Source organism: Coenobita brevimanus, chromosome 22 (assembly GCF_032717465.1).
Source record: "Coenobita brevimanus isolate Jiangsu-jjx chromosome 22, ASM3271746v2, whole genome shotgun sequence".
Taxonomy (NCBI): Eukaryota; Metazoa; Arthropoda; class Malacostraca; order Decapoda; family Coenobitidae; genus Coenobita; species Coenobita brevimanus.
Window position 1 is genome coordinate 43,500,292 of NC_136975.1, and position 18,254 is coordinate 43,518,545.

Consider the following 18,254-nt stretch of genomic DNA (forward strand, 5'->3'; position numbering starts at 1 on the left):
CCCATCACAGATACTATACTGCACTTTCCTCCTTTGTTCAAATTTCATATCCAAGCTCACTGTCGTTTACCTCCAACCATTCCTCCATATCCTGGAGACTGACTTCAGTTTTCCTGGCTCTGTGCAGTATGAGATAGAAATCTGCTGCCTTAAAACTTTCAAAGTTTAATTCTGGGTCAGTGTCCTCAAATAATTTTTTCCAGGCATTGCCACTTTTACTTCCTTCCAAGCTGAAGCAAAGTTGAAAATGGCAGACCTAATGTTATATGCCCGGATGTTATCCACTGACCTCTGCCCTTGGGTGTCCTCATCCACATCGTCCTCATCCTCCACCACGACAAGAACCTCCTCCAGTTGTGCTGATAGGCCCACTTTGCAGATACAATTATGCCATGGTCCATAGGCTGGATAAGGATGGTGGTGTTTGGAGGGAGGAAAATGGCCCAAAATTTTCCCATCCCTGCTAGCCAGAACATCAGCCTGAGGGTGAGCGGGGGTATTATCCAAGATTAGCAATGCAGATTTCCTCTGGCATCCTATTCAGCTCTGACTCCTGGAATCTTCACACCTCAGGGACAAAGTAGTGGTGAAACCAGTATTCAGAAATGGCTGCGGTAATATAACCAGCTTTAGAGTGGTAGTAATGGACGGGAAGTTTGTGCATTATGTGTTTCAATGCCCAGGGTTTGGCTGACTTGCCACACACCACAGCCTTCAGTCGATGAGTTCTGTTGGCCTTTGCACTGACTAACACAGACAGTCGCTCCTTTTGCAGCTTCTTTCCTGGGGTACTTTCCTCATGCTTGTATGCATGAGTATTTGCAGGCAGTGACCACCAGAAAAAGCTGCTTTCATCTGCATTATACAATATATTGCAGCATGGACCAGATTTTCACTTTGCATCGGTTCCTTTAACTTAAGGTGGAATGGCTTCACAGCACCGGTATCAGTGCTTGCAGCTTCACCACAAAACTTACAATTCACCAAGCCATGCCTACGAAAATGCACAACCACCCGTAGCCTTGAGATCTTTTTTGCCCATATGTCATTCTAATTTCTCAGCAGCAGTAGCAATTTCCAATCCATGCATATTCACCCCAGCTGCACGCTGTCCCCTATACCACTAAATCACAGCTTTGTCCACATCCCGCACATCAGACAAGCGCATACGCTTCCTACCTGTACTGCCAGTTTCTGATATGTATCCCTTTAAACTATGCTTCACAGCAAATGCTTGGTATTTTTCCTTTTGCTTTCTAATATCTGACACAGTTTGCTTTTTCATGCCATATTCCTCACAAACTTTGGCCACGGAAACACCAGCCTCAAGTTTTTTAATCACCTCAACTTTCTGTGCAGTGCTCAGTGACACTAATTTCCACATTCCATCACCTCCCTTATGACTCCTGGACTTTAAAGCACCATGAGATGACATAGTTGGATAGGTAAATCTTGGCAAAATCACAAGAAAATACTGCAAGATGAGTAGAGTAGCAGGGAACAGTATCACACAAGTGACTGCGTGACAGCTCACAGTGTGAACAGTGAGAGTTTGACACCGGGCAAACTTCACTGCAAAAGTGGTGGAGAAGTGTTTTTGAATGGGGGCAGCACAACTTTGAATTTTTTAGATGCCCGCTTAGTGACCCCCTTGTCCAACCTGTACGGAGATCTTCTTTATGCGTGTCCGACTTACGGAGGCTTGACTGTACTGGTAAGAGGTTTATTTTGTTCTGAAGACACCATACCCTTGATCTGTATTCATCAGAGGTGAAGCCTCTCAGACTGTAGTGGTTAGGACAGTTTGATTTGTGAGTGGTAATATCTTTTGATTTTGTCTACAGGAACAGCCAATTACTGTGAGCGTGGATGTAGAACCCAGCTTCTTGGGTGTTGGTCCTTATCACTTAGTAGCAGGGATGAACAACCGTGCCTGGATCTACTCGCTTACTGAGGATTCTGCTGTGTTCGTGCGAGACCGAGAGTATCTTGGAACCATTACCTCTGTGCGGGTCAATGCAGATTATGCATCTGTCCTGTATGAGGGCAAGATTCAGTTTCATCTTGTAAGTTACCTTTGTGTTTCATGTAACTTCTGTTCAGTAGTGTATATTTTTCTTTTACTCTTGAATGCCCCCATTTGACTTTACTCTGTTTAGGATTTTATATTTTCTGGATGCATTAGATAAACCTTCAACGAACCCCTTCACTAGTAAGCAGCTCTCAGCCAGAATAAGGTAGTCTGGTAGTAGGAAGAATAAACTAAAAATACAAAAAGTTGCTATATTGAAATTAAACAGTTTAGCCTTTTGCATACTGGAGTGTTCATGGGGATCCCTGTTTTCATTACATAAAGTACTGGCAGGGTTGCAGCAAAGATCATTGTCGCTGTTTTGCAGTTATTTTGGTTTGCCTTTGTACTGTGATGTCACCATCATTGGACATCACATTTGACAAGAATATGTTTTATTTGAGAAATTATATAATGTACTAAGTTTTTACAAGTCAAGAAAAACTAAACAGCTACAGACTTAATTACTGTACACGTGTTGTGGAAGGGCTGTAGCTAGATCCCTTTTGCCTTTTATGTAATGATTCATCATCTGAATGTCCTAACCTTAATACCTGCTGAGGCAAATGCTAAGTGAAATGTTAGACACACTTGGCCCTTGTTTATACAGGACAGTACATGGGTTTGAAGCCCATGAAGCAAGTTTTTACTGTATTTATTTTGCATATTCTGTTGTAGTTTGGATATTATCAAAAACTCCTAGGAACTCATAACTTCCCCCCCCCCCCCTACTTTGCTCATATTTACTGTTTATGTCAGCTTTTGTGGCCTGGCAGTGCCATGTTGTCATTCTCTTGTTTATGGTAAAATTATGGGACTGAATTTTAGTAGCCACAATCCCCATTAGAAGTCAGTAATGTTTTTCAGAATATCCTTCCTTGCATATGTTTTGTAACATAAACATCAAAGGGATGACTTGTAATGAGAACTTTCTTTACACTAGGTCCCCTTGTGGGTGGATTTTGACATGTGTAACCCTTAATTTTGTACATCTTACAACTGCTTCTATTCCAGGGGGAAAAAAAAAAAAGAATCCAAACCTTTGGCCATTACTTCACACTGAAGGGGAAAAGAAAAATGTCCCATACTTATGCCCGTAACATAAGCCTTCCTCCACCTGAATATTGTTTGTATTAGTTATCTAAATGACTAAGAATGGGTTTCTGTCAATCAAAGCAGAGTACATATGATATTGCTTCTGAACTTAAGCCATCCTCCACCTGAGTATTGTTTGTACAGGTATTAGTTATTTAAATGACTAAGAATGTGTTTCAGTCAATCTGAGCAGAATATATTCTTTATGGTAATATGCATTACAGTATATCTGAGCCTTTATTACTCAGCTCAGAGGACATGAGTGAAGAGTGAGCTGAGTGAAAATGAGTTATTTGAAAGGAGCATGTGGATTTACACAGGGATATAGAGAGACCATCCATCCATCCGTCATCCAATCCTACATTGCCCCATGAGGAGTGTAGGAGCCCGGGGCTAGGCAGTTAGTCCCAGGATTTAAAATGAGAGTGCCCCATGAGCAATCAACCCCAACCACCCCTGGGATATAAACCTTCACCAGCTCAGTCCGATTGGAGTGCAATAATTACCCACTAAACCACCAGGTGCCAAAATTTGGTTTATGGTTACCACCCAGTATAGTAAATGGTTTCCTGGTGTTCAGGAAACCATTTGGCTTGTCACTCAGTGTAGAGTCACCCACAGGCTGAAGGAAGAGGAAAGAATGAAGGAAAGAAAGACAGAAGAGGGAGTGTAAAGTTACCTGTAGGCAGAAGGACATGGAAAGAAAGAAGGAAAGGAAAACAGAAGGGGATGGAAGGAAAGAAGGATGGAGGAGAGGAAAGGGCAGATACCCGACAGCAGCACTACATCGAGTGAGTGGATGGTGAGCGCCCCCACCTACCACCATATAGAGAGACAAATGAGGAAATTGAGGGAGTGTTTTGGCATTGATGTGGATGTACTGGAAAACGTTACAATAAGTGCCTCTGTCAGGACGCTAAAATATCATAACACACTACATAATAGCTAGTGACATATATGGTGTTAATATATAACATAGAGGTTTGAAGAAAGTTGTGCCTAAGCTAGAGAGAGCTGGAAGAAACAGCATTGCTGAGTTTTGGTAGGGAACTTTGCACACTGCACAGTATGATGCCTAATGGAAAACTCCACAGGTGTGGAAATCACCACATGTGCCCACACATATGACCAAACGAGTCATATACTGGGGAAATTGGAGAGACAAGGCAGAAGGGGTTAGGATGCAATAGGAAAGAGAAGAGGCTCGGTGGAAAAGGCAGGAGTAGAGGGCACAGAGTTAGCTAGCATGAACCGCTCTCACCTTTGTACTGCTTTTGTCAAGATAACTTCCTCTTGAGAATAAAACTGCAGTCAATCCCCAGGGTCATCTTTAACTTTCTCCTGCCATCCACTACAAGACTAACTTGAAAATTCTCATCTCTTACAACCCCTACAATCTTATATTTTTGGAAATGCCTCGGTTATGGCTACAAGACCTCAAAGTGATATGACCGACGAGAGAATGAAGAATGAGAGATTGGCTAGGAGAGTGCACTGTATGTGATTGAAATGGTGGGGAAGAGGGGGAGGAGGAGACTGAAGATAAAATAAAGAGATGGGATGAAGAGGTATATGAATGAGGGGGGTATGAGTTGGAGAGAGCAGCCTGATGACGGAGTACAGGGTGATAAAGGCTATCCCTTTTTTATTTCAAGTGTCTGGCAATAGATAGATAGGTGATAGGTGGGTAGATGGATACTGTGAAAATGATAGTACAAAATCTTTTATGTGAAAATGAAGCAAAATGTTAATAAAACTTTTTTTTATGGTGTGGTTCAGCTTGAGGGGGAGACAGGTGAGGATGAGGAAAGAGAATCTCGGTTGTTCCCCGACCCTGACCAGGCAGATCTCCACATCACTGACCATGCGCTCACTCCAGACTTCCTTGTATACTCCACAGATGTCAGTACCATACCATCTCTCTTATAACAATTTTTACTACTGTTATATATATATATTTTATTTATTTCTTTCATACATGAAATTCTACCTTTTTTTTTTTCCCCTAGATACAATGATGTTGAGACACTCATTGTCAGCGGTATCAGTACCAAGCATCTGTCCAGGTATCTGGTGAGAGATGGGTTTTATTCATATTGATGCTCAGTTGTAGGTGGAGATGCCTTTTCCTATAATGTGGGTTTAAGATTCTTTACACAGATATATACTGACATATTCTTCACAATATTCCTACAGATAAGATATGAATCACATTTCCCATTGCACACAAAAAGCCACCTTGTTCATTGCTCTTCTTCACTTTGCTATATTTACCATTGTCAGCACACTTATCCCTCTACAAATTCTCACTTACTTCATTCACCTGTATTGTACTTATGCACATGGGTACGGTCACAGATTTTCCTCATCACTTGTACAACGCCACCATTCCACACTATTACGTTTTCCAATATACCAGTACTGTATACAGTTCATTGTGTTCTTTCCATTACATTTTATAAAATTTGTTTATATTTGCCTGTACATCATCAGCATCACAACTGTTTCATTCTTCAACCCAATCACACCCTTCTTGTGTCACTGACACATATTCATTTGCCATTTGAATTAATTACACATTTTAGTTTGTATTAGTATGTGCAGATTTTCTAGACATTGGTGTGCAAACAGCTGTAGGCAAAAACCTAATATCATGCTGCTAAGCACATGTACTATGGTTCCTGGACGAAGCAGGTTTTGTTATAGAAATTTAATATTTCACACTAACAAGACCATTCAGTAATGGTTTTCCTTTACTTTTTTTTTTTTTTTTTTTTTTTTTTTTTTTTTAATGGAAGCTCGATCTCTCCAGACTGGTGGACTGTTCTTCTTCTTCATTGAGGATTGGCGTATTGTCAGTGACTACCGCCACACCTCATCCATCACCAACATTTACACTGAACCCTCAGGCCGCCGTCTTGTCCTGGTTGACTCTAAGGGTGAAGGATACATGTACAATCCAGTAAGTTTGTTGTATGCTTAACTCCTTCACTGCAGTGAAGTGTTACTGTAATTTATTCTTGCTATCTCTTTATTTTTGTTTTAATGGTAACTCAAGAGACAAACTTTAATATATAATATATATAAAGGCTGTGATTGTACGCCTGTTCAAAAATAAAGGTGAGTGAAGTGAGTGTGAGAATTATCGTGGCATAAGTTTATCGAGTATTGCAGGGAAGGTATATGAAAGAATTATTATAAAGTAAGAGAGATATCAGAAATCCTAGTGAATGATGAACAAAGTGGCTTTAGCAGTGGCAGAGGCTGTGTGGATCAAATATTTGCAGTGAGACAGATAGTGGAGAAGGCTTGTAAGAGGACAATAAGGTATTTATGGCATTTATGGGTCTGGAAATTGCACACAACAAAGTAGACAGAGAAGGACTTTGGAAGGTTTTGCACATGTACAGTGTAGATGGTAAGGTGCTAAGTGCCATCAAGAGTTTCTGTGATGGTAGTGAGGCATGTGCAAGGGTAAATGGACATCTAAGTGAATGGTTCATGATCACTGTGGGTGTACGACAAGATTGTGTGATGTCCCCATCGTTGTTCAATGTATTTATGGACGGAGTTATGAGAGAGGTAAAAACATGAGCAATGGAGAGAGGGATGACGGTAATGAATGGTGATGGATGGAATATCTCAAATTTGTTGTATGCTGATGCAGTGTTACTTGCAAACACCGGGCAAGAACTTGGTAGACTTGTGCTGTGTTTTTCTGATGTCTGTGAGTGTTATGCCTTGAGAGTAAATGTAGAAAAGAGTAAAGTGATGGTTATTGAGAGAGAAGGTGACTCCCAGTGTGATGTTACAGTAAATGGAGAAAGACTGGAATTGGTGAGAGAGTTCAAATACCCAGGTACAGTGATAGAAAAGAGAAGAAGATTTGCCAGACAAGTGGAAAGTAGAATGACACAAGGAAGTAAAGTAGCTGGTGCTATGAAGGCCTTCATAAGAAACAGAGGCTTGAGTGTCACAGCTCAATGAGGCTTACATGAAGGGGTGTTAGAGCCAACTTTAACCTATGGATGTGAGACTATGGTGTGGCATGAAAATGAAAAGTCAAGAGTGAAAGCAGTGGAGATGGGACTGCTGAGGAATGTATGTGGATGTACAGAGAATGGATAGGATACGAAATAATGTGATTCATGAAAGATGCCAAGTAAGGAAGTCTGTGGACTGGAATTGAAGAGAATGTATTGAGATGGTATGGTCATGTGGAGAGAATGGTTAAGAGTTGAGTGGTGAAAAAGGTATATCTGAGTGAATTTGAAGGAGGAAAGAGGCAAGGTAGGCCAAGGAGAAGGTTAAGGGATATGGTGGATGAGTGTGTGAGGAAGAGAGATATGGAAGCCGTGAGACTAGAGTACTAACAAGAGATCGAGCTTGCTGGATGAATGTTGTGAGAAGTTCATGATCAGGGATTTGGCACTCATTTTAATGTGATGATGTTTGGATTGACGGTTGGATACGTTTATGTGAAGCTGCTGAATATGCTGAAAGTTTCAGGCGTATCCAATAGAGCCAGGATTGCGAGGGTGTTAATGATGAGTGAATGGAAGTCTAGCCCATTGGATTGGGCAAACTTGGACTGTCTGAACATTGCTACTCCTCACCCTGCCTTAGGGTGGGAAAGGAAGTCCGGATGATGATGATGTTGATGATCTATCTATCTGTCTATCTAAAGCCAAACGTCCTAATCCCGCAAAGGGTGGCCGCAGACAAAACACCTCCAAGTTGCTCTATCACCCACCATTTGACTACCCACCCCCAAGCTCACTCCCCCCTCCCTCATATACCTCTCAACTCCTTCCCTCCACCTCATCCTCGGTCTTCCCCTCCCTCTCCTTCCCTCCACCTCATCCTCGGTCTTCCCCTCCCTCTCCTTCCCTCCATCTCACCTACATACACCTTCATAGTCAGTCTTTCATTCTCCATTCTCTCCACATGTCCAAACCACCTCAGTGTATTTCTCCTAATCTTCTCAACCACATCCACATCCACCCCACAACGTTCTTTCACTTCTTCATTCATCAACATGTCCCTCCATGTCACTCCACATGCTTCTCTCAAGTAACTCATGTTGATGATATATATATATATATTCATTCATTCATTGCCAGACGCCATGTATCCCAAACGGGGTGGCCAAGGGCTTAGAGTTAATTGTTTTACAGGGAGGGGCACTAATCCTCCACCAACCCCACTTGACACGTAGGGAGGACGTTATGCCAACAGCGTCTGGTGTTCCCAGGCGGTCACCCATCCAATTACTAACCAGACCCAACGTTGTTTAACTTCGCTGATCGGATGGGAAGCGGCGTACTCAACGTGGTATGGCCGTTGGCATATATACATATATTTCATCCATCCATCATCCAATCCTATGTTGCCCCACGAGGTGCGTAAGAGCACAGGGTTAGGCAAGTTGGTCCTGACATTTAAGATGAGAGTGACCAGCCTCACTCATCCCTGAGTGCCATTATGTGAGCAATAACCTCAACCACCCCTTGGATATACACCTTCACCAACTCAATCCGATTGGAGTGCTGCAATTACCTACTAAACCACCAGGTGCCATAATTTGGTTATATGGTTACCATCCAGTGTAGTAAATGGTTTCCTGGTGAACAGGAAACCATTTGGCTTGTCACTCAGTGTAGAGTCACCCATAGGCAGAAGGAAGAGGAAAGAATGAAGGAAAGAGAGACAAAGAGGGAGTGTAAAGTCACCCGTAGGCAGAAGGACGAGGAAAGCATGAAGTAAAGAAAGGCAGAAGAGGAAGGAAGGAAAAGTGGGAGGATAGTAAAGGGCAGACACCTGAGAGCAGCACTACATCGAGTGAGTGGATGGTGAGTATCCCCACCTACCACATACATATATATATATATATATATATATATATATATATATATATATATCCCGACCTACCACATATATATATATATATATATATATATATATATAGTCACTTCTTATTTCTTTTCTTTCCTTTACAGGTGGCTTTACATTGAGTGACAAGCCAAATGGTTTCCTGTAAGCCAAGAAACCATTTACAATGCTGGGTGGTAACCATATAACCAAACCATATGTGCTTCCTACGTGTCAGCAAGTGGGTTGGTGGAGGGTTAGTGCCCCTCCCCATCAAACAAATAACTCAAAGTCAAATGGCCACCCCATATGGGATTATGGCGCCTGGCAATAGATAGATAGATCAATCAATCAATCAATCAATCAATCAATCAATCAATCATTTCCTGTGGCACCCCACGGGATGCATAGGGCCTCGATGAACTCTCTTCACTAATATTTGTCTCTTGCCATCTCCTTCAGGTCCCACCAACACTCCTCTCCTGCTTCTTTTTTCATTGTCCTCAACCAGGTTTCCCTCGGCCTACCTCTACCTCTTCTTCCTCTAGCACTCCACTCTGGCACAGCCTGTATTAAACTGCCGTCTTTTCTGTATATGTGCCCCAGCCACTTCCAGCGAGACAGGCTCACACATTCATTAACTGGTTCCACTCTCATAATATCCCTTACTCTTTCATTTGTATTATTTTATTCTCAAATCCTAATACTTTCTGATCTGTTGCAATTGTACTGTACCATGACTCGTGTCCATAAATTAAAATTGGTCTAACCATGGACTTGTAAGTTTTCACTTTAGTATGTACCAAAAGCATATTATTATTCCAAACAGATTTCAACATTCCAACAGCTCGCCAGGCCTGTCTAATCCTCTCCTCAATTTCATTGTTTAATGATTCATTAGATGATACAATCTTTCCCAGATATTTAAAGTTTTCTACATTCTTCACCACATTATTCCCAATTACACAATCGATTTGGTTCTCCACGTTCATATTGATAATTTCAGTCTTTCCACAATTTATTACCGTACCAATCCCACTTTTTCTCCTTTCTCCACCAGACAATCAAGCACCTTCTGCATCTCATAAATACTTTTTTTTTTTTTTTTTTTTAATAAATAACAGAACGGAGGAAGGGAAAACAAATGGGTAAAAAAAATAATCCATACACCAGATTACTGGTGTCCTCTGTTCATAAAATATCTGTAACAGTTAGACTTGAACAGTTGTGGGTTGAAATTTGGAGGAAAACAACTCTGGGGAAGCGAGTTCCAGAGAGATGCAGTTCGGGGAATGAAAGAATTCTGATAGGCAGAAGTTCTGCAATATGGTTGAGTGACATTCCAGTCATGAGCACTACCAGATGCCCGTGTAGCACGAGGGAAGGCATGGAGAGGTGGCACCATGGATGCAACTTCGTCTGAGCATTTGCCAAAAAAATATCTGTAAAATAATGCAAAGGAGGCAACATTCCTTCTTACTTGCAGGGGAGGTAGTTTATATAATGGCAGGTTGTTAATGATTCTGACAGCTTTATTCTGAATTTTGTCTAGTTGTCTTAATGCAACCTCTTCACAACCATTCCACAAGGGTGAGCAATATTCAAGCTGAGAGCGCACATGACTCTTATAAATTATAGCTAACTGCTCATCGGCGAAGAAGTTACGGACTCTGTACAATAATCCAAGTTTCTTTGAGGCGGTTTTAGCAAGTGATCTGACATGAGAGGTCCAGCTGAGGGCACTGTTAAGTGAGACACCAAGAATATCAATACTTTTGGAGATGGGAATATTAGTAGCACTGAAGGTAATGTACGAATCTGGCAATATCTGTCTATTAGTAAACTGTATATATATAGTTTTACTAGCATTAAAAGAGACAAGGTTGTTTTGTCCCCATTCACTGATTGTAGATAGATCTTGATTTATGGAGATGGCTGTACTGAGTTGAGAGGTAGAGATATTAGACTTTGTAAATGGATGTCTGAGTGTGAATGAACTATGTAGTGTTGAGTCATCTGCATATGAGTGAATGGGATTGTGAGTGACAGATAAGAGATCATTAATATGAACCAGAAATAGTGTTGGCGCCAGAACTGATCCCTGCGGCACGCCAGCGTTAATTGAGTGGAAATTCGAATATACATCATCTACTTTTACTCTTATTTTCCTGTCACTAAGATAAGAAGAAATCAAAGGAACAAAAGACGTTAGTCCATAGCAAGGGAGTTTGGACAGCAGGGAACGGTGCCATACTCTGTCGAAAGCTTTAGAGATATCAAGAGCTACTGCATGAGTTTCTCCATAAAGATCAATTGATTGATGGATGGTATGAGTTAAGAGGTTGAGTATGTCAATGGTGGATCTTTCGTGGCGAAAACCGTATTGTCTATCACTAATTAAGTTGTTGGATTCAAGATGTTTAACAATATGCTTATTAATTAAAGTTTCAAATACCTTACCAAGAGAAGATGTGACAGCTATTGGTCTGTAATTGGAGGGGTCAGTCGAACTTCCTTTCTTCGGAACTGGGTGGATATTGGCTTCTTTCCATGAATTTGGGAATAAAGAAGTACGTATACATAGTCTGAATAATTTAGCTAGGACAGAGGCAAGTTCAGGGGAACACTTTTTACGTATCTTGTCTGTATTTTAAGTGGGGCAATTTTGGGAGAATCAATTTCCAGTACTGAGACATTCTGGCTGGTATCATCGATGGTAGAGCTTCTGACAAAGGTACTAGCAAAGATATCTGCTTTCTCACGTGGGTCACTTGTAATATTGCCATCTGAAGATTTTAGTGGGGGAATGGAAGATGACTTGTTAAAGTTATTATTGAAAGAATTAAGAGTTGACCAGAATATTCTATTGTCATTAGGGTTGTTAAGTAGTTTTGATGCTTGCTTTTGAAGAAAGTTTGATTTAGATAGATTTAATACAGCTTTTGCATGATTTCTAGCAATTTTAAATTGGGAGAGTGATTCAGATGTTTTTGATTTTAAGTAAGAGTTATATGTTAATGACTTTTGGGCTGTTGCTCTGGCACAGTTGCCATCAAGCCATTTTGGAGAGTTTGATCTTTTATTGAATTGTTGACTTGGTATGAATAAATCCATACCAGCTAGTATTAAGTCGCAAATGTGGGACTGGGTAGAATTGGGATCACTAGAGAAGAAAGACTGCCATGGAACATCAGCAAGATAATTTCTAAATCCATCCCAGTCTGCCTTGTCAAAGTGCCATTGGGTCACCGTGACAGGTTCAGAATGGGGAGGTGTAGGAGGGTTAACTAATGAGGCTTTGATGAGATTGTGGTCAGAGGATCCAAGTGGTGACAGTACCTCTATCCTGTATTGATCTGGATTATTTGTCAAGAATAAATCCAAGAGATGGGCATTATGGTCAGGATTATCAGGTATTCTGGTTGGTTGCTTTACCAACTGGGTGAGATTAAACGATTCCGCAAACAGCTCGCATTCTAGACCAGCGTCGTCAGTCCGGGCAGAATGCAATAACCATTCAACATTGTGTATGTTAAAATCACCCAAAATGGTAATTTCATTGCCAAGGGCAAGGTCAAGGTTACTCAACTGAGTGGATATGGAATCAAATACACTGGGTTCCGAAGAAGCACTGGGGGAACGATAAACTACACAGATATATTTGGTAATGTTTTGGCAATTTAATTTATATAAGGAGTAATCAAAACTGGATGAAGTGAAATTTAAAATAGTGTCAACTGCATATTGGGATTTGATATAACAACAGGTGCTGCCCTTGTTACAAAAGTTTGTAAGGAGATGGTAACCGGGAAAACAAAATGGAGATATATCGGTGGAGGGTGAGATTTGTGGTTCTGTGAGGAAAAGGGCCAAAGGGGATATGGACTGAAGGAAAAAATGAACTGAGTTTAAATTTGTGGTAAGGCCGCGGATGTTGGTAAAGAATAAGGCCGCACTGTCACCTCTTCCACAAATCAGTACGATATCATCAGCATAGTCCAAATCCATCAGCTTCTTATCGTCTTTCCAGTTAATTCCTGCATCTGTTCTCCTTACAACCTTTCTCATAACATAATCCATAACCAAAACAAACAGCAATGGTGAAAGAACTCCTCCTTGAATCACTCCTGACCTAACCTCAAATGGATCACTCAAAGAACCACCAACCATTACCTTACAAAAAGTACCTTCATGTAGGCTTCTAATTATATTTACAAACTTTTCTGGTATACCATAGAATCTCATAATTTTCACATAGCTCCACGTGAAATACTATCAAACGACTTTTCAAATCCACAAAACACATACTAAGTGGCATTTTCATCTCATTAGCTTGTTGCATTAGATGCCTTACAATAAAAATCTGATCATTACAACCTCGACCCTTTCTAAATCCCGCTTGTTCTTCTCTTAAAAATTTGTCAGTTACTGGGTCTATTCTGTTCAACAAGATTTTGGAAAAGACTTTTGGAACTACAGGTGTCAAAGTTATCCCCCTCCAATTGCCACACACACTTAGATCTCCCCTTTTTGGTGTATTTATAATCACTCTATTTTTCCACTCTTCTGGAATTCCACCATTATCCCAAGCCACATTAAAAAGTTTCAAAAGCGCATTCATGAACTCGTCATTTTCCATCTTAAGCATTTCAGGAAATATTCCATCCTCTCTTGGGGTCTTAAAATTCTTTAACTCCTTTATAGATTTTCTACCTCTTCCAAGGTTATATCCCCTGTTTCTGTTTGCAAATCTCTCTCGGCTGGCAAAATTTCCTCTTCAGCTGGGATTGGTCTATTTAGAACAGATTCAAAGTGCTCTTTCCACCTTCCTTTTATATCCAAATCTTTAGTCATCAAATTACCATTTCTATCTTGTACAGTTATTTCCTTCCTTCTCTTTTCAGTCCCAGTTAACTCCTTTATGGCCTGATACGCTGCTCTTGTGCTCTGACCGTCATTTTTACTTAATTTCTGTCTCTGTTGCCTTTTCATCATATTGCCTCCTCTTATCACGTCAAACGAGTCTTTTTACTTCAGAATGTAAACTCCAGTACTTTGCTCTAAGTACTTCAACTACCTGACCATCAACATGTTGTTTTTCACTTCTTAACTTAGCCTCTTTCCTTTTCTGAATAGCATTCCATGTTTCATCTGACATCCACTTTTTCCTTCTCGCTTTTCCCTTTTTCTTAATAGTAACCTTAGCACTCTCATGCAAAACCTCTTTTACCTCTCTCCACATTTGGTTAATATCATTGTCTTCAGATTCCATCAAAAGTCTGCAGGACTAGAAACCTGTTCCTGCATTCCCACCGAAACTTCTCCTTCATGTTCACATCACTCCTCAGCCCATCAAAATCATAATTATTACCTCCTGTACAATTACCATTAACGTTTCTCTTAAGTTTTATTTTAATCTTTGACACAACAAGTTGATGATCACTACCTATATCTGCCCCCCTCTTTATGCAAACATCTTGCAAATAACTCCTATGCCTTATGCTAATTGCAATGTGGTCAGTCTGGTTACAATATTTACCGGATGGTGAAATCCAAGTAGTCTTATGTATTTTTCTAAGCTTAGAGATAGTTCCACCAATTATAAGGTCATTTGCCAAACAAAAGCTTCCAAATCGCACCCCATTTTCGTTTCTTACACCAACACCCTCCCTACCCATACAATCATCAAGGCCATCCTTACTACTGCCAACAATCGCATTAAAATCACCAATGCAAACTAACACATCATGTCTTGCCACTTTGTTCACTACATCCTGCTGCTTCTCATAGAAGTCATCCTTCATTTCATCAGCAGCCTCATTTGTCGGAGCGTACCCTACAACCATATATATATACATTATATATATATATATATATATATATATATATATATATATATACACAGTGATCCCTCCAATATCCAATGTAATAGAGCTAAAGGCATGTCTGGATAGTGATCCTGTCCAGATATTGGGCCCCAGCCTCCTGAACTTGTACTTATGGACCCTAACTCAGAAAAACACCTATACAGCTCCCTCTGGACATGCATAGCACCTATTTAAGACCCAAATCACACCAATAAGGGACATAAAAGACTGGAATAAATGCAAAAGAACCATAAAATAAGGTTTTAGAGGTAGGTTTATATACAGTAATATTAAACATTCTGGGTACTTAGAACAAGTCCCTGGCTCCTGGACTGGTAGTTATGGACCCTAACCTAGCCTAACTCAGAAAAACACCTCCCTACTGCACATGCATAGCACCTAAGACACATTTCACACCAATAAGGGACATAAAAGAGTGAAATGAGGCGTTAAAGGTAAGTATGGAAGATACAGTACAGTACAATATGAAACATTCTGGGTACGTACAGCAAGTCCCTGGCCATCTTGATGAATAACCCGCCTCCTCTCAGACTCTGACAATAAGAAGGAGTTCCTGAAGCACTTGCAGTACACTGTTCATGAAGTCTTGCACAGAACTTAGTCATTTGCACTCAGAATTCCATTCTCTTAACACTGCGCACTCTTGTCTTACTTGCGCTCCATTGTACCTTAATGAAATAAGTGTTGCACTCTGCACTTTAAGTGTATCCACTCGTAAAACCATTTTCTAAACAAAACACACTCAAGTTAATTTACGTTACCTTGACAGTCCATTAAATCTTTGTCTTTTCACTCAGGACTCAAATACCTTAACACTATGCACTGTTTTTTTTTCACTGCACAACACTGTAAATTCCCATGTGGTCTAGTGGAGAAGTTCTTGGCGTCTAATCACTGTCAGAGTCTGAGAGTAGCACATGCAGGTGACCTAGGGGTGTGTCGCTGGGTCGTGGTGATGGCGTACCCACTGCCGACGACTCTGAAGAGGGGCGCAAACTCACGTCGAGTGGTGACTCCACCGTTCCTGATGTGCTGGGCTGTGGCTCAGAGCATGAGGGCCTGTCTTGGGGAGGCAGTGGAGTGGAGCCAGGGCTGGGCACAGCGGGGGTCACGGGCCTGAAAAAGCTGTCAATGGTTGATTGACGCAAGGAACGATGATTTTTGGGATTAGTGATGCGCTGCCTGAAAGCGCGCACTTCCTCCACAAGTCCCAAGGGCCTCATCTCCCTGTCGCAGTCCGGGTGCTCCAGGTAGTCCAGAACGAACTCTAGGTGTTTGCGGAGTGCGCTCAGCTTGGGGATGGCTGGAGTAGTGTCACGCTGAGAGGAGTCCGCATCATCGTCGCCGTCCTTGTTGGAATCTTCAAGCTGGGTACTGACACCTGCAACTGAAGATGCGATCTCGATATCAGACATGGTCTGATACCCAGGATCGCCCTCGTCGTCATCCAACCACTCATGCACATCGTCCACATCAACATCGTCGCCATGCGCACGTAGACGTGCATGGAAGTCATCCACGTCAAAACCTAGGAAATCGTGCTCCACATCTGTTCCGAGAAGCAGACGAGAGCAACAATTTTCTAGAGTCCTGACAGGGATTTCCTTCCATGCACTGGCCCAGTTGTAGATGGCAGACTTGATGTAGCGGCGAATGTGTTCCATAGTCCGCTGACCTCGCGTGTCCCGTCCCTCCCTGCGCTCGTCCTCGTCCTCGAGAACAACCATCACCTCATCCAGAAACTTCCAGCGATACAGCCTCTTCGTTGCCACGATCACTCCTTGGTCCATTGGTTTGATGAGAGCAGTAGTATTAGGTGGCAGAAACATGCACCTAATGCGCCCATTCTCAGCCACCAACTCCTTGTTGCACGGGTGGGCAGGTACATTGTTGAGGAGAAGGAGGGCCTTTACCAGGTCGCGTGGGATTCCCAGTTTCTTCATCTGGTAATGGATGATCTCCTTGACGAAATAGCGGTGGAACCAGTCTTTGAAGATCTGGGCTGTGAACCATGCCTTCAAGGAATGGTACCAGACAACAGGATTAAAGACATCCATCACCCCACGAAGACACCAAGGCTGCCACGGCCAACAATAATGGGCTTGAGTCGGTGCATGCCATTAGCATTGGCACAATACAAAGCAGATATCCGTTGCTTGCAGAGCTTGCCGCCAGGTACACGCTTCCCTGTCTCCTCAGCTAGAGTGTTCGTAGGCAAAGAGCGATAGAATAAGCCAGTTTGGTCAGCGTTGTAGACTTGACCGAGAGTTAGGCCCTCCCTGTCGATCAAGCGCTTCACCTTGTGCCGAAACTCGTCTTCTCCATCCTCGTTGGCGTCCAAAGCTTCGCCATGAGACTTAATGTTGGTAAGGCCATGTCATAACTTGAACGCGAAGAGCCAACCTTTGGATGCCTTGAAGTATGGGGTGTCATGAAGCCTTGCGAACTTCTCAGCTGCAGCCTTCAGCTCCGTGCCAGGCACCTTCACACCAGCAGCACGTTGCTGTCGATACCAAATCAACGTGGAGCTGTCAACTTCTGCATACTTGGGAGTATACATCACCTTCCTCTCCACGTTGCATTTGCTTTTCGACGAGAAGTCAGCCGTGTACTGCATGAGTTTGTCGCAGGATCTCTTGATATCAAACAAAGTAGATCGGGCCAGGTTGAATTCACGGAGGATACGTGAGGTAGACCATCCTACATCCACCTTGTCCAATATCTCCCTCTTCTTCTCCAGAGTCAAAACCACTCTCTTCCTCCTCTCAGGCGGCGGGGCCATCATCACACTCACGAAGGAGAGGCACAAGAGCAGCAGGAGAGCCTGCAGCAGGTAAGGCACCACCACAAAAGCGAGCACGTGGGCGGCCATGACGACGAGCGAGCACACACAACAAGAGACGAGTGGTAAGTGGGGAGGATGCATGGGCGCTCTAGCGGATGTCGGCAGAACAATGCACCAGAACACAGCTGGCCCGCACCGTGCGCGCCAGCTTCAAATTAAGGGTGGGAAAAAGTCGGATTTTTTTTCGAATTTTTTGCGGTTTTGGCCCATTTTGGGAATATCGAATCCCGGGACGAAAATGTCTGGTTATTGGGGATGTCTGGAAAATGGGCATCCAGATATTGGAGGGATTACTGTATATAATATATATATATACAGTACACCCTCATTATCGATGGGGGTTAGGTACCAAAGATACCCATCGATGCCTAAAACTGTCGATACCGATTTTCGTCTGGTCAGGTACCCTCTTGTTTATATATTTTGGTATCCCTTCAATCACTCGTATGTAATATGCAATTTAGTTTTAGTGTTTCTTAGAAAT

The 18,254-nt window shown here is 42.1% G+C and overlaps 1 protein-coding gene and 1 non-coding gene across 2 annotated transcripts in view; one reads left to right on the forward strand and one right to left on the reverse strand.

Moving 5' to 3' along the window:
• The window catches only part of Oseg6 (intraflagellar transport protein Oseg6), a 198,657-nt gene that overhangs the window by 78,968 nt on the left and 101,435 nt on the right, over window positions 1-18,254 (forward strand). Inside the window, exons 10-12 of the mRNA XM_080266921.1 lie at window positions 1,845-2,066; window positions 4,946-5,068; window positions 5,979-6,128. Of these exons, the coding sequence (XP_080123047.1) occupies window positions 1,845-2,066; window positions 4,946-5,068; window positions 5,979-6,128 (495 nt within the window). The remainder of the gene's footprint in view (window positions 1-1,844; window positions 2,067-4,945; window positions 5,069-5,978; window positions 6,129-18,254) is intronic.
• Window positions 8,396-8,514, reverse strand: LOC145392588 (5S ribosomal RNA). Its single transcript, XR_013896019.1, has one exon. It is a non-coding gene; the product is annotated as a 5S ribosomal RNA (ribosomal RNA).